The sequence below is a fragment of the Barbus barbus genome (assembly GCF_936440315.1).
Source record: "Barbus barbus genome assembly, chromosome: 35".
NCBI classification, from domain to species: Eukaryota; Metazoa; Chordata; class Actinopteri; order Cypriniformes; family Cyprinidae; genus Barbus; species Barbus barbus.
Genome location: NC_136763.1, coordinates 22,163,182 through 22,189,477, shown reverse-complemented (window position 1 = coordinate 22,189,477; position 26,296 = coordinate 22,163,182). Strand labels below are relative to the sequence as shown.

The 26,296-nt window shown below is 36.0% G+C and overlaps 1 protein-coding gene across 2 annotated transcripts in view; it reads left to right on the top strand.

The window, feature by feature from the left end:
• The window catches only part of LOC306855214 (calcium/calmodulin-dependent protein kinase type 1-like), a 78,821-nt gene that overhangs the window by 1,095 nt on the left and 51,430 nt on the right, over positions 1-26,296 (top strand). The window contains exons 1-2 of one of the 2 annotated variants that reach the window (XM_079393726.1): positions 2,440-2,549; positions 5,686-5,796. In XM_079393726.1, the coding sequence (XP_079249852.1) occupies positions 2,539-2,549; positions 5,686-5,796 (122 nt within the window). In that variant the 5' untranslated portion in view covers positions 2,440-2,538. Of the gene's footprint in view, positions 1-2,439; positions 2,550-5,685; positions 5,797-26,296 lie in introns of those variants that run through there. The other variant, XM_079393727.1, reaches the window with a different exon arrangement.

Here is a 26,296-nt window from a genome sequence, read left to right as displayed (position 1 = left end):
ATAAATCGAAATCTTGATATACATTTTTGTAAACCTTATTACAAAATCAAAAGGCTCATTGCATCCAAGGGCTTTAAACTATACCAAACATATAATGCTTAAAATATATATATATATATATTTACAAGAAGTTGTAGCCCCCCCCCCCACACACACTTCAAAATAATTTACCAAATATACCCTACTTTGAACCAGTTACAAATTCCTGACCTAAACATTTCTTTGAATATCATATATAATTTTCATATCTGACAGATAATACACCTATTTTTGATACCGATACGACCTCCAATATATTGTGCATCCCAATAAAAATGGTCAATAACTTGACTTTAGAGGAAAACAATAAATAAATGTATTTCACAACCCCTTTAACAAATATGAAACCACACTTCACTGTATTTGACCATAAAAGGACAAAGCTTGCTTCTAATAGACTGAAAATGCTTGATGTTTTAGTTTAATCTGTTATTTGATCTGAACATAGCATCTGTGTCTGTTAACCGGTCAATCAAGTAGTTCCACATGCGTGCCACTTCTCGTTCAGCCCATTAGCATTTCTTTTCTGCATTCTTGTGATATTTCCTCCTCTTTGCCGCAGCCAGTGTTGGCATTATTTGTTTGATTTCCTCATTTGAACATTCAGAGTTCTGACAGCCTTCCAGTTTTAGCAATTAATAATCTCAGATGTAGTTGGTAACAGTCTATTATTTGACCAGTTGGTGTATACTAGAATAGATCAAGCCTTTATCAGTCGTTGTGGGCTGCTCTGACAGTCAGAATGTGACTGTGATGTGCAGATAGTCACATTAATGTTAGGTCTGGTTACAAGCAGCGTGTCTTCCTCTTTGCAAAGCCTTCGTTTGTGCAGTTCTGTGCTAGGCTGTAGAAGGAAATAAAGTCACAGTTATCGTTGCATTATAAGTGCTCTAAAACAGTAACAAAGCGGCAGCTGAACTTCCCTGTGCTTTGCCGCGGCATTCACTTCCCTTTAGAGTCATGTCGAGGGCGCTGTGCTTTGACGGAGCTATTTGCACATATAAAATAAACAAAATACAGCATTTTGCTATAGAGCAAGTCATGAAGGTGCTGTAATTGAAAGCTGAACTTTGTACCTGTGTGGAAATAACATGTGGATCACACACTTGATGGGTTGATTGTCGCAAGCAACCATATGGCAGTTGTGTATCTGTAAGCAAAGAGACAGAGCAAAATTCTCTCATCATTTTCTCACCCTTATGGCATTCCAACCCTGGGGTGCGTTTCCCAAAAGCATCGTTAGCTAACTATGGTTGTTAGTTCCATTGAACTCTATTGTAACGACGGAACTTGCGACCATAGTTGGTTTTGGGAAACGCACCTCTGAATGCTCATGGAAGTCATGGGACCCCAATGACTTTCATTGTATGGGTAAAACATGTTAAAATATTCTTTCACATATATTCCTCACAAGAAAGAAAGTCATACAGGTTTTGGGTCAGCATGAGGTTCAGTTGGATTTCATGTTTGGGTGAAATAATGAAAATTTTGGCATTATTTTATTCTAAAGAGTCTTTATGCTCTTATTGGCACACATACTTTACAATTCCATTCACAAGCCCTTGATTCGATTCCAATCTTGATTCTGCCTGATTCATTTGAATATATATCAGGTATAGTACATGTCAAGTTTTCATAGGGAAAATACATTTCTACCAACTTTAAACATGTATCTACCAACTTTTAAACTTTTTCTACCAAGCTTTAAACTGCACAGGAAGAGAACCAGTTTTTAGGGAACTAGTTTTCATGACAAAATTATTCAAGCATACATTAAATAAGACATCACATATTGACAAGACGTATTGCAAATTATAATTACAATATTGTGCATATATATGCGTTGTCTAAAAAAAGCTATGAACATTGAACAGCAGTGAAGTTTTGAAACGGCATCAAAAGAAAACATTAAATATTGTATAATCAAAATGAAGATTGATTAATAGGTGATGTCAACCCAGCCCTATTTTGCAACAGTTTATAGCTGCTTAGTCTATTAAGCTCCACAAATAACAAAAAAGCACCATAAAACTAGTCCATACAGCTTTGGCACTATATTGAGATGCTATGTGTGAAGAACAGACCGACATTTGAGTTGTTATGATGAGCTTCCCCAGTTTGGGGTGTGTTGATTCGTTTGATTTCTGACATAGTTCTAATGATCACTGACCAGTGTTGATTGTGGAACCTTATAAACAGATAAAGCAAGTCATTATATAGCTTGTCTTTGCACATCCTGAATGGAGGCCTTTTTTAGGGGGAGAGAAGACTCGCTTATGTTACCGCTGTGTGTATGTAAGCTCTATACTTCCTGAGTTTGAATTATGTTGTGGTTAGATAGCTCACCTTAAAAGGGGAACTAAAAAGTGTTCATAAACGCCCACGACAGACTCTATTAGCATATAATCATGAATCGTTCTGAGTGTGGTGTGACACTATTCTGACCTGCTGAAGGTTTAGGTGTCACTCTGTATCTCTTCTGTCCTCTTCTGAGCAGCCATGGGAAACCAGTGAGTATCTCCATCGTCTGTCTGATGAATTCAACATTTTGAATGCTGCATGATGATCTAGATGGTAGCGTTGTGTATGGATGTGTCTGTTTTCAATCCTTCAAGCTTGCCTTTTGATTCTCCTTTCTATGTGGGTTAGTTCATAGCTCTTCTACAATGTATTTCTTGACCTCTACTTGGTTCCACACTAACAAACGATGAATTGAAACCCTTTCAACCACTGGACCTGCATGCACAGTGATGCAAATATACCTTTGCTATGATATATGGTGCCTATGTATACGACTCTTAAAACTTCTTGCCTGAGATTTTGGATGCCTTTAAATCTTTGGTGTATGTTCATATTTTGCTTGCCTGGGGAGTCTTGGATGAAGTGTAGTCGAACTCAGGGATGTGTCTGGATGCTCTGGTGATTCTCAATGAGAAAATGGGTTTGTCGATAGTGAGAATTTAATGTCTCCCATCTTCTTTGCATGTGTCCATGTTAGATGTCAGCCTGGGCATCACATTTAATTCCTGCACTCTTTCTTTGCTGTCTTTAGCTGTGTGGGGTTGTCATCTGTCTGGAATGCAGAAGTTTTAAGAAAGTATACCAGTTTTAAGAGAGATTTCCAGCATTACATTTGTATAATGCTAATCTAAAAGTGTGATTGTAGCGATTATGAACCAGTTCAGATTTCAATTATTACTGTAATGCAGCGTAGCACTTTGAGAAATCAATATTTGTGGAGTCAATTTAGTTGTGCTGTGACATCAAGTATTTCCTAATACACCACATCCTGTGGTCTAGAGAGAAGTCTGATGTTTTTAAGTCTCCTATAAAAAAATGGTTAAGTCTGTGTGGCTTTACATCCTAGTTGTGAATCCATATAAAATACAGCCTACAATGGACGTCTATGGGATAACATGCAATTAATGTCCTATAAATGGTAATTGTAAGGAATTTTTTTTTTTTTGGGTCAGAATTTTCCAGAAGAATAAAAAAAAATTATGCAAGATAAAGAAAATTTGTCATTCGTGTTGGTTTATTGAGGCTTTTGAAAAAAAAATATTTAAACCATTTTAATTTTAATTGTTTTTTTAATGACAATGTAACCGTCAAATAAAAACATTTTTCCCACACATCTTAATCATTATTATTATTATTGTGAATTTTGAGTTGGTTTGGACCATATGACAATTTACAACCTAAACTTGTAATGTCGTAAAAGGTCAACTTACCTGTTCTTTCAAGAGACTTATTGACCGTGAAAGTCTTAATGGGTCCTGTCTTTGATAAAATGTCAAATTTTTAATTTACATTTTTTTTGCACATTGTTTGCATCACATTTCTTTGTTGGTCGCACCACGTTTTGCAAGAATTTAATTGTTTTAATGAGGCTTTTTCTTCATTATCCTGTCAAGGATAGGAACACTCTGACATACTTGACTTTATTTTTGTATTCAGAAATGAAAAACATGCATTATAGAAGAAGAGTGTTCATTGTATATATGAATAGCATCTTTAATGTATTTTTGCATAAAATAATAGGTCAAGATATAAATGAGCTTTATATAAACTAGGCCTAAAGGTTTGATCTATTTTCTGTCAAATGACAGAATGCCACAGTTGCTGTCGTTAGATTTTAACTTACTAAACCCAGAACTATCTAAGTCAGGTTCAACTATGACTTTGAAGCAATTACATTTTGATGCTAGAAAATTTTAAATGCTCAGATGTCTTATCAGTGTAACATTGCCATGACAATACCCAATATTGCGATCTCATTTTGCACAACTTCTGTTTTAGGAAAAAGGAAATGTACTGCCTCCGATTAAGAAACAATTAACAGAGGTTTACTGGAGACACAGCCTTCCCTAAATGCACATATTTAAACAGTTTAGAGTGTTTACCCAAACTGTACACCTAAACCAATCGAGATCCCACCGCAGCTGCTCTAGTCTGTTAGCTTGCCATTTGCACTGTGGATCACCGGGCTCCCATGGAAACATTGTCATCACAAAAAAAGAATACAGTAGACCACCAATTGTGTTTAAGTTAGAATAGACATAGCCAAAAACAGCACAGTAGACCTTTATGGTTTGGCATGAGCTATCTCCCTGAATTGATGGTGACAACTTTTAGCATAAAGATTATAGACAAAAACAGACACGACAAACCCCCACCCAACAAGTCGTGAGTCTCTCCTGAAAGTGATCGCTGAAGATTGCAGACCTGCTGAGTGACCAAATGTGCAAAGCTTCGTAAATGTTATTTTGGTATTGATCTTAGGATATCCCTACGGCTGTGTGGAGTGAAAGTAACATTCACAGCTCCTAAGCTGTTTGGTGACTCGTGAATCGTGCTGTTGAAAATCAAAAAACATTGAGTTTTTTTTGTTTTTGTTTTTTCAATGACTCTGTGTCTTGCGCTTTTAAGCCCGAAAACGTTTTCTGCATGAATGGCCCCTAACGGTGCCCTTTAGCCATTTTTGTTCAGGTGGAAGCTTTGATCAGGTGTAGAACAGGTAAGTAGCAGGTAAATTAGTTTTTCTTAGTGTCTTGAATTAAGACATATGGTGAAAATCATTAGTTTCCACCCTGCTTAACCAGCTAAGAATCAAACTTTTTCTTTGCATGTACAGTACAAACTAACAACCTATAAAAGATAAAACCATGTGGAAACACAAGTGTTGCAAGATTCTTTAAGTAGCTGCGGCTGGCTGAGCTCAGTTTACACTCTCATGTCTCACTGAAGACTGAACTAAATAAAACGGGTCTGGATTATAGAAGTGTGTAGTTGTCAGAACCCTTGCTTTGAAATGCTCAAGGACAAATGGACAGATGGGAAGCACTTGCTTTGACATGATTGTGTCTTAATAGTAATCAGTTTACACAGTAAAAGTTCTTAATGCTTTAAAGACACATCATGTGTCTTAAGGTGACACTTGAAAATAATACTGCAGTCATGTATTTACACATGGTGAGGTCACAGTCCAAGTGAATTGCCCTATAGGTAAAAGTTTTTAGATATTTGGCTGATGCAGAGTTAGTTTCTGGGAACTTTCATGTCACAAAATGTAAGATTTGGCCTGAAATATCTGTAGAATTGTGTTGCATAGCACAGTAATTGAATGGTTTCTTCTTCTTCTCTCAGTTTATCCAACATTGACCGTAGCAAAATGCCATTGGGAGAGGATGAACACTCTTGGAAAAAGAAAACATCGAACATCAAGGACATCTATGACTTCAAAGAGGTTTTGGGAACGTAAGTATAAGAACATTTTACTTCTAACTCAGCATCTACAAAGCTACCTGTTTGTATTTAAGCTGATGGTGGTTGTTTCTTCCTGACATTAATCAACTTGTCTGAATTAAATTGTTACAATTTTGTGCTGATGACTTTTTTTGTGTTGACCTATGCTGACATGGCACTTCTCTTTCGTTCCAAGTACACGATCATAACATTTGCCAAAGAAATCAAGCTTTTAATGGACTTTTAATAGGGAACATTTAGTATTTAGTACTCAGCCCACTCTGACGAATCAGATTACATTAGGAAATTATCCAATCATAACAGAGCTCATTTATGAATAGAGGTCTTAAAGGTGTAGTAGCAAAAACGGTCTGTTTAGAGTCCTTTTTGTGCAAGAAGCCTTGACTAACATTACCTCAGAGAAAAAAGCTATGTATGTCTATAATAAGACTCCCGTAAAACAAACCAGATATTCTCAATTTGACAAGCAGCAACAAAATTCCCACAACTGCTCATATGTTGCTGTCATTCTGATATGAAACTGTCCAGGCCATTTTACATAAAGTGCTTATTAATACTTTCTTAGTTATTCATTTTTCTGGTTCTGATCCCACTTATTGTTTTTTTTTTCTTTAGCTATTTTATAAATGATTAGTTTAGCACTTAGCAATATTATTAATTGGGGAAGAAAAAAATGACAGTGCCCTCCAAAAGTATTGGAACAGATAGAATTAACATCGATTAAAGTGAAAAAGACTTAATATTTAGTTGCAAAGCCTGTGACCCATTGACATCACCAAACTTTTGCATTCTTCTTTTGTGATGCTTTTCCAGGCTTTCACCGCAGCCTCTTTCAGTTTTGGGGGGTTACTCCCTTCAGTCTCTTCTTTAGCAGGGTTTAAGTGTGGAGATTGACTTGGCCAGTCTAAAACCTTCCACTTCTTGCCTCTGATGAACTCCTTTGTTGTTTTGGCACTATGTTTTGGGTCATTATCTTGCTGCATGATGAAGGATCTCCCAATCAGTTTGGTTGCATCTTTCTGTAAATTGTCAGACAAAATATTTCTGTAGACTTCTGAGTTAATTTTGCTGCTGCCATCATGTGTTACATCATTAATGAAGATTAATGAGCCTTTCCCAGAAGAAGCGATGAAAGCCCAAGCCATTACATTACTTGTGTAATGTGTACTATAATGTACACCTGTGTACACTGTGTTTCAGATGAGCTTGTATGTTTGGGATCATGAGCAGATCATTTCTTTCTCCAAACTTTAGCCTTTCCATCACTTTGGTCAATAAAATCAGTCCATAAAACCTTGTCCCAGAATTTTTGAGGCTCGTCTCCTATTCTCCTTGATAATGAGTGGTTTGCATCTTCTGGTGTAGCCTCTGTACTTTTGTTCATGAAGTCTTCTGCGAACAGCAGATTGTGATACCTTCACTCCTGCCCTCTGGAGGTTGTTGCTGATGTCACTAACAGTTGTTTTAGGGTCTTTCTTTACAGCTGTCACAATGTTTCTGTCATCAACTGCAGGTGTTTTCCTTGATCTACCCGTTTGAGGTGTGTTACTTAGTACACCAGTGGTTTCTTTCTTCCTCAGGAGATTCCAAATGGTTGTACTTGCTATTGCCAGTGTTTGTGCAATGGTTTGATTGATTTTTCATCTTCTCTCAGCTTCACAATTGCTCGTTTTTCACCCATAGACACCTCTCTGGTTTTCATGTTGGTTACACGTCTAACTAACTAAAAATGCAGTCTGCACGGATCTGAAACTGAGTGCAGACATTCAGTGCTATTTATTGTTTGAATAATCAATTAATAGGACACACCAGGGCAACAAAACACACCTGTCAGTCACATGTTCCAATACTTTTGGTAACATGAAAAATGGGTGGGTTCAAACAAAAGGTGCTATCTTCTAAGTTGTGTATCAGATCCAGATGAAAATACATGTAAATAAAAGCTGAAATGTTAATCTCTCATCTCATATTCATCTTTTGATATCAAACCCAAAATTTTACAGTCTACAGCAAAAAATAAAGCAATTGGCCTTACTGTATATATATAGCCGGTTTAATGACTGGGGCCCGTTGTAAGGGCTGATTTTTAGGGCTTGTTTAGTTTTCGGGCGTGCAAGTTGACCCTTGACCTCTTCTCATACGGTGACAGGAGTGGGAATATTCAGGGCTCGTATCCCAATGTTAATGGAATCTTCTGTGAGCTCATGTCTGCAGTGAGAGTAACAGAGAGAAGGGGAAATTATGCGTTCATTTATTTAACTAGAGTTGGCCTAGAGTTCTCTGCTGTAAATACTGTAGGTTTAATGAGAACACAGAAAGACTTGTAGCCTAATGTTTTAAACAGTCCCAGAATCCCAGAACATATGGAAAAGTCTTAATCCCAACAAGATTTTCTTTCTCAAGCCTCAAGATTTCGATATTAGCCAAACTCTGTTCTTAAGGTCAGTTTTGTATGTTGTCCAGGCTTGTTTGGGGATAGATCAACAGCTCTACATCGTTCAACTGCGAGTTCATCGTGGGTTGGTTGTCTTGGCAACAGGAGGAGACACTTTCCATATGGACTATAACTGTTGCTATGGAAACAAAGTTTTTATTTTCTATTAATAATCTGGTGGGTAAATGTGTAAGCATCAAGTGCCTCGATGTTCAGTCTAGTGGAATTACTTGCCGTAGTTCCATAGTGGAAGTAGATTTTTGAGTATTTTGTCCAGTCGTGATGGTCTGCTGAATTTCTTCAGGCTTCCCCTGTGTGACTTTGTGTTGCAGTGAACGCTCACCGCTTTGAGGGACAGTGTGCAGCTCCTCATCAAATCCAGGACTAAGCAAACTCTTTAATTAGCCAGTCTCATAAAATCTAACTCATAAACTGGAGAAGATGTCAATATAATGTCAAACTGTTAATGTGCTTCTCTAAACTGCTATTGAGTAAGTGTGAGGCTCAGGAAATGTAAATTGATGCAAAAACCAAAGCCATTTCCTTTGGCGTGGAGTCATAAAACCAATTTAGGACCATCTGTACCAAGATTGTAGAACATTGTGGACCAGCAATAAACCAAAGTGGTGGTTAAGCTGGATTTAAGAACATGGGCCATCTAGAAACACGCTAAAACGATCTAAAACACAGACCGCATCATCTTAAGAAGAATTTTCCAGCAGGCAATTGAGTCATTCTGTAGATACATGATCAGGATCAGTATATCATCAGAATATGGATACAGTAATACAGTAAAATGTTTGCAGTAATTTCATGCATTTCACCCTTTTTAACTTTTGTTGAAGCAGTTTTATAATATTTTTTTTTATTATTATTCAGCAGACCATAAAACAAACATAAAATCCCATGGACCTTAGGCCTATTTACATTAAGAATAATAACAAGAAGTATAACTATAATTATATTAGTGCTGTCAAATGATTAATCGTGATTAATCGCATCCAAAATAAAAGTTTTTGTTTACATAATATATATGTGTGTACTGTGTATATTTATTATGTATATATAAATACACACACGCATGTATATATTTGTTATGTTTATATTTTAAATTATATTTATATATAATATAAATTATATGAATATAAATATATACATGTAAATATTATCAAAATATATACTGTATGTGTGTGCATTTATATATACATAATAAATATACACACATATATTATGTAAGTCATAGATACTAGTTGTCAGTAAGCATTCACCCAAAACACGATAGCAGCTAAAACCATTAAGATCTAATCCTGATTTCTTTGTGGTGGTTTTTCCACGTCTCTTATATTTGAGGACTTGAGTCCAAACTCTTCTATGGCCCTATGCCTTGGATGTTTGTCCGTAAAGCATATGGTTTTACGTGCTTATGTTATCATACAGTACATTACAGATATATTTCAGCATGATACAGATATATTACAGTATCCCTGGTGTATTTGGATTCTCGTGAAAGTGCTGTTTGCTGTCGGCTCTGTTTGTATCCAAGAGCAACAGACTGTGTATTTAGCTTTTGGGCGGACGCTGTTTGTTCCATTCTGTTTTAACAGTTGTTGATGTACTCAGCACTGAAAACTGTCATGCTTCCTCACCCCCACCCAATCCCTCATGCCCCCGCGCTCATGTAGTTATTCTACAAACTCAGTTTATCAACACCATAATGACTTCCTTGAGTAAATGTTTGACTAAGTGACTCCTGTGGACACTCTTTCAGATTAAACAGTTTTTTGAGGACATCATTAAGAGGGTTGTGTAATCTTCGGTAAGTACACATAATTGCGATGCTTAGCAAATGTACATTAGACTTAAATTCTTGCATGTATGTGTGTTATTCAGAGTTACTGAATTCAGTTTCTCCAACTGTAACAAGTTACTCAACTCGTAACCTATCAATTTTAAAGATCATTTACAACTGTCAACTGTAAGTAATAGACTTACAAAATTGTAATAGACGAAGTGGAGTGCATTTAAATCATTTAATGCACAGCTAGTCGTGCATTATCCTATTTATACCATGGTCATTGAGAGAGAGAGTTACGTGTGTGAATGACCTGCGTCTGTGCGTCTCTTACTACAAATAATGAAGCTGTGAGTTCGGTTACTTCAAAACCAACAATTTTACCCCCTTGTTGCGCAGGAATATAATATGTGATCCTGGACCACAAAATCAGTCATAAGGGTCAATATTTTTTTAAATTGAGATTAATGCATCTGAAAGCTGAATAAATAAGCTTTCCATTGCTGTATGTTAGGATAGGACAATATTTCTCTCTCTCTCTCTCTTTGTGTGTGTGTGTGTGTGTGTGTGTGTGTGTGTGTGTGTGAGAGAGAGAGTCAATGAAAGCATCGTATTAATGTAGAATGGAGATTACACTGACTTGGAATTACCTGTGCATTAAATGGTTTTAATGCATACCTGCCAGCCAATCAGAATTGAGCATTCAGACAGACCATGGTATAATAAAGTAATAATGACTGTACTTATGTGTTATCTGATACTCAACCTATAGAAAGACAGCAGTGTGCTCTTGTTATGGTTACATCCTTAGGTCAACATGACTGTAGATGCAAACATCTATGTTACGCCATAATACTAATATAATGAATGTAGTAATATAACAGATTCTTATTTTTGTTTACTGAAGCATCATTGTTTTAAAGCGCTCCTTATTTAATAAAGTGAGAAATAATGACAGTGCTTATGTGTTGTCTGTTATAGACTCTATTGAAAAACAGCAGTTATGTTATTAGGTAAATGTGACTTTAGTTTGCAAGTGTCTATATTACGCTAATATAATGAATATCCTAATATAACACACATTCTTATTTTTTTGTTTACTGAAGAATCGTTTGAAACATTGTTTTAAACTCTCTTTATGTAATATGTAGAATAATATATATATTTTTATCATTTATAGTCCTACTTTCAGCATGATAAATCTTTTGCAACCCATTTTGTTTCTGAAATGCAACATATTTCCAAGCTAAGCACGACAAAAAAAAATAAAAATAATAATAAAAATAAAGTTGTTTCAGAAGTAGAACAAATTTTGTGCCTAGTTTCAATAAGAACAAAAGCATGTAAGTAAATGGGGTAAATATTAAAGGGTTTAGTGTCCCTTTGTATATTTTGGTCTTTCTTCTACTTGGTATCTGGTCTGAAAGTCATTTTCTACTCTGATCATGTAGTGAACATGCATCCACACTGTAACAAACACTTATGGGACAAGTGTAACAAAAGAACTCGATTGTATTTCCTGGGCATGTTTTTGTGTCGCTGTTACAATGAAAGCCTTCCAGTAATCTGAAAAACCTAAAAATGAAGATTTAACATCGATGTTCCAAAATAGAAGGTGGAATTAGGGGAAAAACCCCTGTGAGGCTGTGACTGAAGCAGTTTTCCATTAAGTGCCGCTGGCCAGTAGCCAGAGCTATTTTTAGTTAGTAGGGTAGAGTAGGGTTGGCAGTTTTTGTACAGCTAATCAAAATGTTTATGTGCACAGCATTTTTATGTAAGCATGTTGTGCAGGATGGATATTTCTACAACGCTCTAAAATAGAATTGGTGGTGGGAGCAAATAAGCAATAGCTACATTATTGTTTTTATGAAGACATTCTTACTGGTGTTCTCCTGTGTATAACATGCTGCCATGTTGCTTGTGGGTTTCAGGTGGTCACCAGGGTTTTACTATGTAGTTGATTACGTATTATTTTTGGTGTTTGCTAAATTGCTATGGGGTTCTATGTGAACCCTAGAAATAGTTTTTGACAACAGAATGGGACTACTATATTAGGTACACTAGCATTTTAAAGTGTGTGTGTGTGTGTGTGGGGGGGGGCTTTAAAATAGCTGTTTTCTATTTGAATAAATGTCTTTTAAAATGTAATTTATTCCTTTTATCTCAAAGCTGAATTTACAGTATTATTACTCCAACTGTAAATCTTGTGACTTAGAAAATCTAATATTCATATCATGCTGTGTTTTTATGTTAACCTAATGTATTTCACTTTGTTAGTGGTTTTTTTCTGGCATGTTATTCTGTTCCACAACAGATCATATGCCCAACCTTATTTAGCACTGCGAGAAGTATGCCACTTCCCAGCATGCTTTGTGGGGCTGGCGGTGTGTGGGCGGTTTGGAAGCACTGAAATAATCTAAAATCCATACGGAGTATGGATCGCCTCTGCCCGCTACTGACCCCGTGCTCTCATACTTTAATTTCAGTGATTGATAGACAGCGAGAGCACAGGACAGCCAGCAGTTTGACGGATTTCTGTCAGGTCAGCATAACTGTGTCAGACCTGCTTAGCTTTATGTGCCTTAAGAAAAACAAGTCTGCATTTGGGGTTTTTCAAGAAGACATATAGCCCTGTTTCCAATAACATGACTCACACTCGTTCTCCCAGCCCTAAAAAGTCACTCCGGGGCTCAGCGGGAGGTGACCCGTTTATCACCAGGTCTACAGCACACAGTGAAGTGTCAGATGTCTTACAGACGTACACAGAGGTCCATTCAGCTGCTGTCCGATGTCAGAAATCCATTAAACCCTTGTGAAAACTGATCATTCAGGAAATCCAAGAGCTTGCTAGCGCCATTCTCCACTGTTTGAGCTACAGATATTGTAGTATTATTTATATAATATTATATTTTGAATTAGATTCAATTCATTTCAGTTTTAGTTTAGTATAGTGTTTATTTTTAAATTACATTTTAGTACTAGCATTTTAATTTTAGGGTTTTTTGTTTGTTTGTTTCTTCTGCCTGCTCAAGTAAGTCTGTTTACTACATCAGACAAGGAAAAGTCAATTTTATGCTTTTTCATACTTTTTTATTCCTCTAAAAAAAACTGAACACTGGTAGAACATGTAGACCATTATAATTTTGTTTTTAATTATTTACATCTATATTTTTCATTAATATTTTGATTTAGTTTCATGTTTTCATTTTAAATGTACTTTACATTTTAATAATGTTGTGGTTTTGTGATTTGTATATATAGCTTTATTTTAAATTTGATTTGCGTTTTCATTTTAGCATATTAGGTCCTTCAGTTTATTTCATTTCCGTTAGTTGCCAACACAACATTTCAAGTTTTTCATCTAATATTTATATTTTATTTCATTTCAGCTTTATTTCTGTTTTAGTTAACAATAACAACTAATCTGGTATTATGTAATAACTGTACACTAAATGTATATGATTTATATGTTGTCAGAAACTACTATTTTATATGGCCAGAAGAACGTCATAAAAATATCTGTTCACTCAACAGACTGCATGGTTTGAGGTATCATTCATGTCTGTAGTACAACCGGTGTGGGATGAGCTTAGTGTTATGGGCTTCTTCAAATTCATTACGCCAGGCATGAGCAGTAGTAAAAATGATGCTTGCCTCAGCTTTTGTTTTGATGTGTAACATTATCTTGTTTAACAGAAGAATGTTTCAGCACTTGGATATCCAGTTTTGATGCACCGTTTCCTCCAGGTACTTGATTTGATTATGAAGAACCCATAATCCTTCAGAATAGGCACTGAGCTGAACCAAATCACAGCTGAGTTGCCATAGCGATTTAATGGTTTCTCTTTCATTGATGTGAAGCACACGAGGGCATGTTGAATTTCCATTTGCTGCTTATTAGCAGATGCAGTCATGGGGCTCTTGTGAGTGTTGGTTTAACCCACAGCGAGATGGGCATGGTGTGTCATCCAAAGTGTTGTCGGAGCAGTTTGGGTGGTAGCGCAAACATTTAAAGTGAAAACCACATGATTGGTGTTAACAGCAATTTGACGTTGTCATGGATGTTTGTTTTTCTCTGTAAAGAAAGAAAAATGAAGTCTTAAAGTGCATTGGATATATTTATTCAGCATTACACACTCTGTTAGGGCTGGGCGATGTGACCAACAGTATTATGTTTTATATGAAAAATGTATTTGTTCTATATGATATGATTTATCACAATATTCATTTACAATTAATGGGGAAGTAAATGCTTTCAAAATGCTTGTAAGACCTTGAGAATGAATGTAAACATGCCTTCACAATTAAATTCCACAGAGTAGCTACTTTTTAAAACTCTACCTGACAGGAAAATTAGGAGTCTTTTCCAAACACACACACACACACACACACACACACACACACGCGCGCCCTGCACTTACAAATGCACCTCCTGAGTCTAAAATCCAATAATTTTTTTCTGGATTCTGTTTTATTTTAATTATTATTATTTTTTTATTTAATACAAATTTTTCATAAAAATGGTGTATAATGGAATGAATTATAAAACATTAACAATTTCAGTTTTCAAATGTAATTAAATGAAAATATAACAATTATTGAATAAAAATGCCTTTTTTATTGTTTATCAAATTAGTTTCTGAACTGTATAAATTAAATAATATCTTGGTTGATATTCCTTAGTAGTAATAATATATGTATTATTAAAAAGTTATTTAAATTATTATATTTTTTTAAGTAGTAATAATAATAAATTTTTGTGTGTAATAGTAATATATTTATGCTTTTGTTAAACCCAGCGTTTATTTTGAAGGTTTGTCATTTGTCGAAGATCTTTGAGTTTCAGTGTGTATTTGACAGTATTTTTTTTTTTCAAATGAAACTGAAGTGATGCTATTCATTCTCAGACACACACACACACACACACACACACACACACACACAGACAGAGCAAGCAAACTTATTATTTATTTTAAAATTATTATTTTTTTTAAACAGGTTGTACTTGGTTTTAATGAGTTGTTATGTGGCAGAGGAGGTGTGAGCAGTAACTGAAAGTGTGTGTGTGTGTGTGTGTGTGTGTGAGAGAGCAGATGTCTCTACCAGGCTGGTAAACACCATGAGGTGTCCCTGTGCATTTATTATTCAATCACCAATCCCTGTGCACACACGCATTTGCACGCATATACACCCACAAATACGCAAACACACTCTCAGTGGCATTGCCACAGTTTTCCATCCGTTCACACACACGAGTGAGTGTGTCCCGAGACACTCGAGGAGTGTCTTCTGCAGCGATTATGCCAGGAATGAAAGGTTAATCTCCTGATGGCTGTCGCTCGTTTCTCCACATCCCCCCGGCCCGCTAATCTGCTTCATCAATCATTGCATCATCAGCCCCTCCCCCATTTCCTGTATCAGGTGTGTCCATCTTGCACAAGCAGATGCATTCATGAAGGTGAGAAACTGCTCATCAAGTCAGACTTTCGCAGGAAAAATGTGAAATTCTGAAGTTTTTTTCACCGCAAGTGATGGTTTGCAGTGACTCTTCATTATCTGCCATTCCCAACCCACCAACTACTCTTATCATTAGAGGCTCTAATTTAAGAACAGTATGTGTTAAATGCATTGTTATGTGATATGTCATACATACAAAATTATTATATGCAATGATACAACATTAAATTATTTAGAAATCATTTAGCTGAAAACTGAAAAAATAAAGTGCATTTTATAATCAGTAAATTAATGAAGTTTATTTAGTAATTAATATTCAAATAATTAAAAATAACAGAATGAAAATGTTATATACTGCATATATTTAGCAAAATGCTTCTTTCTAGAGGCTTTTTTTTCCTTTGGATACTGAATGATTTTCCTGAGGTAAATGTTATGTGATGTATTTTTTTGCAAGCTGTTCTATTGAAGTCTTTCTGCAGATGAAACACTGACTGAGCAATTACATGAAACTGATACATTTGGCCTTAACCCTGTGACTTCCAATGTGAAAGCTATTTCAAAATTGACCAGGTAGCTTTTAAGATACTTTGTTTTGTCCAGAATTGAAGGTAGAATCACAGAATCTGTATATTTTACAGAAAACAAAAATTCCTTGCTGAACTTGTTATAAAATGTATTCAAGTTGAAATATGACAAATGTACTCAAATTGTATTCACAACCGTTAAGTATTAATGAAAAAATCGAAGTAAAATCACCCATAAGTGTGTGTAAATTGGGCCGTTAGCTTAGCAACATGCTAATGTCAAAATCAATAACGATTTGGGTGTCTTGTGCATAACACATTTGCATGACATGTGAAGATGCTGCATAGTGTTTGGAGCTGTTCGCACATAATGTGTTTTTCACACAGAAGTTACAGCTAAACAACTTTTTACTTTAGTGTCACATTTTTAGAACACCGGTGTCACGTCTGAGGTGCTGCAAAAGACACAAAATGCAAGTGCAGCACTCAAAACACGTCCATCTAAAATGTTTACACGGAAAGACAATAGAAAAGCAACATAGTGCAATGCAAAACTGCTTTAAGGCAGCTGCCATTGTAGACAGCTAGCAAGGCAGTATGTACACTTCATAAAAGGCCATGTGGAAGTGAACATCCGTGAAGGGCCCATACACATACAGTCATGGCCAAAATGCAATATGATCAAAGAAGGCTGTGAAAATTAATCTGCATTGTTAATCCTTTTGATCTTTTATTTTTTTTTTAAATCACAAAAATATAACCTTTCATTGGATAATAAGAATTTAAAATGGGGGGAAATATCATTATGAAATAAATGTTTTTCTCTAATACACATTGGCCACAATTAACGGCACCCTTTTATTCAATAATTTTTGAAACCTCTATTTGCCAGTTTAACAGCTCTAAATTTTCTCCTATAATGCCTGATGAGGTTAGAGAACACCTAACAAGAGTTCAGAGACCATTCCTTCATCCAGAATCACTCCAGACCCTTTAGATTCACAGCTCCATGAAGGTGCTTCTTCTCTTTAAGTTCACCTCACTCATTTTCTACAGGGTTCAGGTTAGAGGACTGGAATGGCCAGCAGAAGCTTGGTTTTGTGCTCAGTGACCCATTTTTGTGTTGATTTTGAGTTTTGTGTTTGGATTATTGTACGGTTGGAAGATCCAAACATGCCCCATTTATAAGATATTAGAGTCAGTCACTTTTTGATTTTTTATCTGTTGGTATTTGATAGAATCCATGATGCCATGTCTCTAAACAAGATGTCCGGACCTCCAGCAGAAATATAGGCCCACAACATAAAAAATACAGCGGTATATTTCATTGTACACATGGGGTATTTTTTTATCCCTGTGTTCACCAAACCCATCTTGAGTGTTTGCTGCTAAAAAGCTATTTTTTTTGTTTCATCTGACCATAGAAGCCAGTCCCATTTGAAGTTCCAGTCGTGTCTGATAACTGAATATGCTGGAGTTTGTTTTTGGATGAGCTAGGATAATTTTTCTTGAAACCCTCCCAAACAACATGTGGTGATGTAGGTTCTGTTTGACAATTTTTTAAAGGTTTTCTGATCCCAAGACTCAACTATTTTCTGCAATTCTCCAGCTGTGTTCCTTGGAGAGTCTTTTGCCACTCAAGCTCGCCTTCTCACCGTGCATTAGGTCGATATAGACACACGTCCTCTTCGAGGCAATTTTGTAACATTTTATGTTGATTGGAAATTCTTAATGATGGTAGAAATGAGAGTTTTTACTGAATTCGGGCTTTGTTTTTCCGCCTATTTATATTTCTGTGAAACAGGAAGCCATGGCTGGATAACTTAATGCTCATAATCACCCTGGAGTGCTCAAAATTGTGAATATGAATGGGAATATACTTGATATTTCCCTCATAAGAATTTCTAGGGGTGCCAATAATTGTGTCCAACGTGAATTTGAGAAAAACATTAATTTCATAATGATATTTCCCCCCATTTTAAATTCTTATTATCTAATGAAAGGTTAATTTTTTGTGAAATATTTAAATAAAAGATCAAAAGGATTAACCATGCAGATTAATTTTCACAGCCTTCTTTGTTCATATTTACCAAGGGTGCCGATATTTTTGGCCATGACTGTAGTGTTCTCTTTATACAAATAACATTTAAAATTCACTTTTATTGTCTCACCTCTTTTTTCTGTTTGTCTAGTCTAGTCATTACAGATATTGTCAGTTCATGTTTAATGGTAGTGTCTGCAGGCTAGCCTCTGGGCTCGGCCGACGGCCAGGTGTGAGGCCGCAACTCCTGCTTTGGAAACAAAAATATCCCAGGGGATCAATCAGTGCTGCTGTTTGTGAATGTTTGAATGCGACCCTGATCGACCACTTTCTAAGTGCTCATCCACTATACGACATCTGTGAATCACATGCCTAGAGGAACTGTTGACATCATCTGTGTGCCAGAAACATTCAGCAACACTATCACAATGACCTAATGGAATAGGGAACATGTATATAGTGAATAGCATATCATAACTGTAAAGAGCATTGCTTTACTGTTCTTTTGGATTTTCAGACTACTGTCCTTTAGTTTTATGTTTTCATAGAGTTTAGGATTGAGACAAACACTAATTTACTGGTCATACTAACTTACAGTCATGGCCAAAAATATCGGCACCCTTGGTAAATATAATCAAAGAAGGCTGTGAAAATTAATCTGCATTGTTAATTTTGATCTTTTATTTAAAAAATTCACAAAACTCTTACCTTTCATTGGATAATAAGAATTTAAAATGGGGGGGGGGGGGGGGTAACATTATGAAATAAATGTTTTTCTCAAATACACATTGGACACAATTATTGGCACCCCTAGAAATTCTTATGAGTAAAATATCTCTGAAGTATATTCCCATTCATATTCACAATTTTGAACACTCCAGGGTGATTATGAACATGAAATTATCCAGCCATGGCTTCCTGTTTCGCAGAAATATAAATAGGAGGGAAAGCCCGAATTCCCTTAATCATCCATCACAATGAGAAAAACCAAAGAATATATTTCTGATGTGCAGCAAAAGATATTTGAGCTTCACAAATTAGTGAAGTGGCTTTAAGAAAAGAGCTAGAGCAGTGAAAATTCCCATTTCCACCATCAGGGCAATAATTAAGAATTTCCAATCAACATAAAATGTTAGGAAACTGCCTGGAAGAGGACGTGTGTCTATATCGTACTAATGCACAGTGAGGAGGAGAGTTTGAGTGGCTAAAGACTCTCCAAGGACCACAGCTGGAGAATTGCAGAAAATAGTTGAGTCTCGGAGTCAGAAAACCTTTAAAATATATTGTCAAACAGCACCTACATCACCACATGTTGTTCGGGAGGGTTTCAAGAAAAATTATCCTAGCTCATCCAAAAACAAACTCCAGCATATTCAGTTATCAGACACGACTGGAACTTCAAATGGGACTGGCTTCTATGGTTAGATGAAACTAAAAAATTGGCTTTTTAGCAGCAAACACTCAAGATGCGTTTGGGGAACACAAGGATAAAAAGTATGCCATGTGTACTGCTGTATTTTTGATGTTGTGGGTCTATATTTCTGCTGGAGGTCCTGGACATCTTGTTTAGACACATGGCATCATGGATTCTATCAAATACCAACAGATAAAAAAATCAATAAGTGACTGACTCTGTTAGAAATCTTATAATGGGCCATGTCTGGATCTTCCAACCATAAAATAATCCAAACACAGACCTCAAAAACAACACAAAAATGGGTCACTGAGCACAAAACCGAGCTTCTGCTATGGCCATTCCAGTCCTCTGACCTGAACCCTGTAGAAAATGAGTGAGGTGAACTGAAGAGAAGAAGCACCGTCATGGAGCTGGGGATCTAAAGGGTCTGGAGTGATTCTAGATGAAGGAATGGTCTCTGATCCCTTGTCAGGTGTTCTTTTACCTAATCAGGCATTATAGGAGAAAATTTAGAGCTGTTAAACTGGCAATAGAGGTTTCAAAAAGGGTCCCACTTTATATTAGGTGGCCTTAACTGCTGTGTACTTACATTTAAATTAACAATTTGGTACAATGCACTTAGTGTGTACGTACATGTTTTTACATTGTACTTATATTTTTAAAATACCTAAATGTAATTGCATCTGTAATTAATTTCTGTAATTACATTTATAATTACACTGTTGACCCATCCCTTACAGATTAACCCACCCTTAAACATACCCATACTACCAAACATGTCCCTAACCTTACCCATATCCCACCTCAATAGCAGCAAAAGTGTTTTTCAATACAACATGGCCCCAATAAGTACATTGTGCTTATTGTTTGATGCAAGTACATAGTAGTTAAGGCCACTTAATATAAAGTGTGACGTCAAAAAGTATTGCATAAAAGGGTGCCGTTAATTGTGGCCAATGTGTATTAGAGAAAAACATTTATTTCATAATGATATTTCCCCCCATTTTAAATTCTTATTATCCAATGAAAGGTTAGATTTTTGAATTTTTAAAATGAACGATCAAAAGGATTAACAATGCAGATTAATTTTCGCAGCCGCCTTTGATGATCTTTACCAAGGGTGCCGGTATTTTTGGCCATGACTGTAAATAGCACCTCTATACTTGGGCATGATATGCCTATGATATGATATGCTTAGGCTATGATACACGGGGCAACTTTTTGAGCAAAATTTTGTTTTGGGGTGTACTAAAACATGCTCTCATTCTCGAAAAACACATTGTTGTTCACATAATTTACATTATTACAATACCTTTCTCCACAGCTTGGCACAAACGGCTTGATTAGTTCCAGGCTTGATGAAGGCCCGCCTTCTGAAAAATGAAATGTGTTGTGATTGGTTAGCTGTAGCAGTGCGTTGTGATTGGCGAACAGCTAAGACAGTGTTAGTTAGTACTGCCACGCCCCTTGCTAAAGCAACAAGTTCCGCCTGTTCCGGTATAGTTAAGGATGGCGTCAATATTGCCATATCAATTTGAGCCGGAATCATACCCCAAGAATATTGAACAAGAGGATCGTGCAGAACCTTTGTACGCAAGACATATGTGACCCTGGACCACAAAACCAGTCGTAAGTCGCTGGGGTATATTTGTAGCAATAGCCAAAAATGCACTGTATGGGTCAAAATTATTGATTTTTTGAATGCCAAAAATCATTAGGACATTAAGTAAAGATCATGTTCCATGAAGATATTTTATAAATTTTTCCTACTGTAAATATATCAGAACTTAATTTTTTTTAGTGATATACATTGCTAAGAACTTCATTTAGACAACTTTAAAGGCGAATTTCTCAATATTTCGATTTTTTTTGCACCCTCAGATTCCAGATTTTCAAATAGTTGTATCTCGGCCAAATGTCCTATCATAACAAACCATACATCAATGGAAAGCTTATTTATTCAGCTTTCAGATGATGTATAAATCTTAATTTTTGAAAAATTGACCCTTATGACAGGTTTTGTGGTCCAGGGTCACATATTAGAGTGGTAACGTTATTGTTGTTTTGGGCACAGGGGCTGAAAACAGTTTTGTCTGATGCGTTCTAACCACGACCTCGCCCCTCTCCAGCCCCCAACCATTTGAATTTCTGTAGGTGGGATTTGTTTGAATGATATTCTAATGGACCGCTTTGTGATTATCACAAAAACCCTGCAAAACAACGCTGTAGTCCAAACTAGCCGTTCATTGTAGTTCTTGAAAAGGGAATTCTTTTAAAAACAAAATATCTCCCTTTGGAGTGGACGTTGAGATTTGTAACTTTGTAAATCTTTTTTATGCCCAAACATACACACTACACACTGACTAAAATTCAAATAGTGAAAAAGCATAATAGGACCACTTTAATGTTGCCGTCAATGGGCAACCAGGTGAGCCACAGCGCCCACGACCGATCTGAAGTATCCAGATTGAAATTTGTTACCCATTCTCATTGGGAAAGTGCCCAAGCAGCATTGCTCAAAAAAAGTTGCCCGGCAAAATTGCTCAAAAAGTTGCCCTGTGTAGTATCATCCTTAGTGTGTGTGCTGCATTGTGTGCATATAAAGTGAACAGTAGACTGCTCAACAGCTTTTTAGGTCTTTGCCCATAATCTGCATATTTATTGTTTCATATTTTGACCAGGCTAGTCATAAGTCCTGCCTCCTGCTTGGCAGATTCACAGAAGTGTTATGAATAAAGTATTCGTTAAAGCTTCAAGAATTGTTTATTATTATTTATTTTATTATTAACTTGAATAATGTATGTAACATCGGTTTACTGTATTGCTGTAGTGATCATATATTACATTTTGAGAGGGTTTTGGGTTGCACTGAAATTGTGCTAAAATTAAGCTCAGCTGTTGCTAACATAGATCAAAGTTTGTTGAATTTGCTGAAATGACTTCATGAAAGCATCAGTAAGAATGTGTTTGAAAACTACAATGTATCATTTCCTGATTGTTCATTTTTTTAACAGGTAGTATTTATTGTTAACTAAAACTATTCAAATCATCTTAATTAATTGAAATAAAGCTGAAATAAAAAAATAAATATTTGATGAAAAACTAAAAAAACAACAGCAGAAATTAATCATGTAGCCTTGGCAACTAACTGAAATGAAATAAGCTAAATTTAAATAACTAAAACTAAAACTGAAATAAAAATAAAGATTGATAGAAATATTTAAAAAAACAACAACTAATAACCATGACAAAAACGTTGTCAGTCATCTGTCGTGTGTGTCATGTGTTCCCGCCTCATGTTTCCATATTTGGTTTGTTTCCTGTCCTTGTTAAATGTGATCATTAGTTAATTCTTGTCCAGCTGTGTTCGTCTCGTTATGATTATCCCTTGTATATTAGTCCTGTCTGTTCAGTTAGATTTTGTCTGGTCTACTTGTTATCCCCGGTGTTTCCTGTCTGTAAGCCTTGCCTTGTCCGGCCATGTCTTGTCCTGATGTCTTCATTAAAGACTATTATTTGAGTTTACCTCCTCGTCTGTGCGTTCCTGTGTTCTCCTCGTGTGTGCACCGTGAAAAACGTGTAATAAAATTACTAAAACTTAAAACTAAAATGAAATACAAAAAGTAAAGCCTATATAAGTAGTACTAAATAATATATATATATATATATATATATATATATATTAGTGAAAAAACATTGTAAGAACATTTTACATTTAATTAAGAATATAAATATTTTTTAACAAATATAAAAATCCATTGCTATAGATAAAAATGTATCATTCATTTGTAACGTGGACAGTGATCATTTGATAAAGAAAACTAATTATTTTTTTAAAGATATTTCTATCAAATAAAACATGAGTCATTCCTTTGTGTATCATATTGGCCACCATGTCTGTAGGAATCATAAATGGGAATTTAAAAATATTTGTTGTTCAACATGGTTTGGAATCAGATCAATGCTTATAAGTGTCTGACTGTAGCATGTTTACGCAGGAAGTCCCTACTTCACTATACTGTAAATAATTTGTTTACCCAGAATCAGCCTGCCTTGTCCCAATTCAGATTATGATCTAAAAATGTAAAATACACAGTGCTGTTCTCAGATCAGCTGATCTCACACAGACTCTTGAGTTAGCTATGAAGTTTAACCTGAACTAAGCAGAGATATATGGCATCCGTCCAGAAACACTGGGCCATCTGACTTGATTCACACGATTCAGTCTGAGTCTGGCCTCCAGCACAAAAGCTACACCTGCTTTTTGTTTATTTTGGGGAGCGTTACATAATGCAATCAGCACAAATGACGGTTCTGTGTCAAGTCTGTGGGACCTGCGCTGAACTGAATTTAGGCTGAGCACTGCCTCAGGAAGCAAGATGTCATGTGGCGTTGGTCTCTTGAGAGATTAATTAAATTATTTGTGAATCTAATTAGATTTGATTAATAGTTTTCTAAAGAATGTCTCACCCCCATGAAATTTGTTTGCAACAGTGCTCTAATTTAATGTGAAGAAATCTTTAATAATGTACTGGTCACTCATTTCCATGCAATTAGAACATAAAATTAGCTTTAAGCCCTCCAAAAGGGATGCACCATAAATGTATTATAAAAGTAGCCATTTGATAACATTATGTAATGAGCCAAATATTTTCAAAGAATCGGTCCAGTTCACCAACGAGGTCTTAATGATTGGTTTATAATTTGAACTGATAACGTTCGGACTCAATGATCTTGTTGCAGTGGTTATCAGCCTACAACACTAGGTTATTGAACTATTCCTTTAACTATTTCTTTACAAGAAGTCCCTCTCTTCTGTAAGATGTGAAAGTCATGGAACAGAGACTGGAAGTTGTTCTCCTCCCTGCACTTCGCCTGACCTCTTGTTTCCTCTCAGGGAAACCACAATTTCTCCAGAAGCCAAGTCCAGCGGAAGCCATAACAAAAACCCAACAGACTGTTGTTAATGGAACATGAGAAAAAAAGAGAGAGAAATAGATAGTATATTAATGGGAAAGAGTGCTTAATGGAGGGAAAGAGAAGATAAAGGAGAGAGAATGTGACAGTATTATAGACATTCTCCCAAAGATGTCGATGACTGTTCCAAATAGAGTGCATTGTGACAAGCTCAGGGAAAAATTAATCACTGAGTGTTAATTCACAATAAATGTGCTTTTTTAATGTTCAGACGAATTCAAATCATAACTGACAATGACAACATGAATTATGTTTAGCATTAATTAAAATTACAGTCTGTCAGGCATAACATATTATATAATTCCAAGTTCATGTTTTGGAGTCCATCTCTGCCCCCAGCAGCCCTTTCTCTATCTTCTGTGTCATTCAGGAAGTATAATCAGGAAGCCACAACAGACAGGCCTGTGTCGTAATCTAGTCCACATCCCCTGGTTCCACCAGATGGCCGTCCTCTTGTGTCTCTGACCTGAGAGGAATGTGCCACTTTGCTGTCTAACATTCCACAATCCCCAGCTCTGAAATGTTGCGCTTTCTGAGGGCAAGGAGTCCTATTGGTCCCACTTTATATTAAGTGTCCCTAATACCTGTGTACTTACCCTGCTGAAAAAAACAATAGAGCCCTGCCCAAAACACAATAGAAAATGTAATGGATTTAATGGTTATAATGGGAATTGTATTGGTTTTAATGGAAACTATAATGGTGTCTACTGGTATGTGATGGATTCTATTGGTGGGATGTTAAATCCTATTGGAAAAATGCCCAAAACACACTACAAAAAGCTAATTGTTTATAATGGTATTTTAATGGAAACCACTGGAATTTCTGTGATGGTTTCTATTGGGCTTCTGTTGTTTTTTTTAGCAGGGTACATAGTAATTAGAAGTGTACGTAGTATGTAACCACAGTGCAAGTACACATTGGTACATAGTATCTACAGCTCTAATGTTTGTGTAACTACACATATGTAACTACCCACTGAATGGTATGTGTAAGTACAAATGTGTAACAGGACATTGGTAACAACACTTTTTGGTAATGAAAGTACAAATGTGTAACTGAACTAACAGCACTTTTTGGTAAAGAAAGTGTTACACTTTATATTAAGTAGACAATTCCTATGGTTTTACCATGTAATTACTTTGATTTTACACAGCAGCGGCCAGTAAGTTAGGCTTTACATATAAATTGTAGTTGGTGTCCAGAATGTTACACTTTATATTAAGTGGAGGGTTCCTGAGGAGTTACCATGTAAGTAGTGGTGCACCAACTCCACCAGCTCGAGATCCAACTCCTCCCACTTTATCCCTAAACCTACCCGTTCCCACCCCCTGGATCAAATTGTTCCAATTACTCTTATACATACTATTGTTACCAAATGTAGTTATATAATTCCTGTTACGCGAGCACTTAGTGAAGTGAAAAAAGTGTTGTTACCAATGTCCTGTTACACATTTACTAATGTGTACTTACACTGTGGTTACATACTACGTACACATCTAGTTATTGTGTAAGTACACAGGCATTAGGGACACTTAATATAAAGTGGGACCTCATTTTCTCTTTCATGAGATTATTTCCTCCATTTCGCTGGGTTACGTTTCTCCATGTCGTAAACTCTATTTGTGATTGGCGGCATACGAATGTTTAATGAATCATACTTGAACCCTGTCGTGAGTTGATTTGTGCAGAGATAGATTGATAAATAAATGATATTAAATTATTAGTGTTTTTAAGTCTTAACATACCACCTTAGTAAACCCCTGGCAATTTTTTTCTCATGCCATAACCACTCACTCCCCCATATGATCAATTATGAAACAGACCTTTTGAGTCAAATCTTTCCAA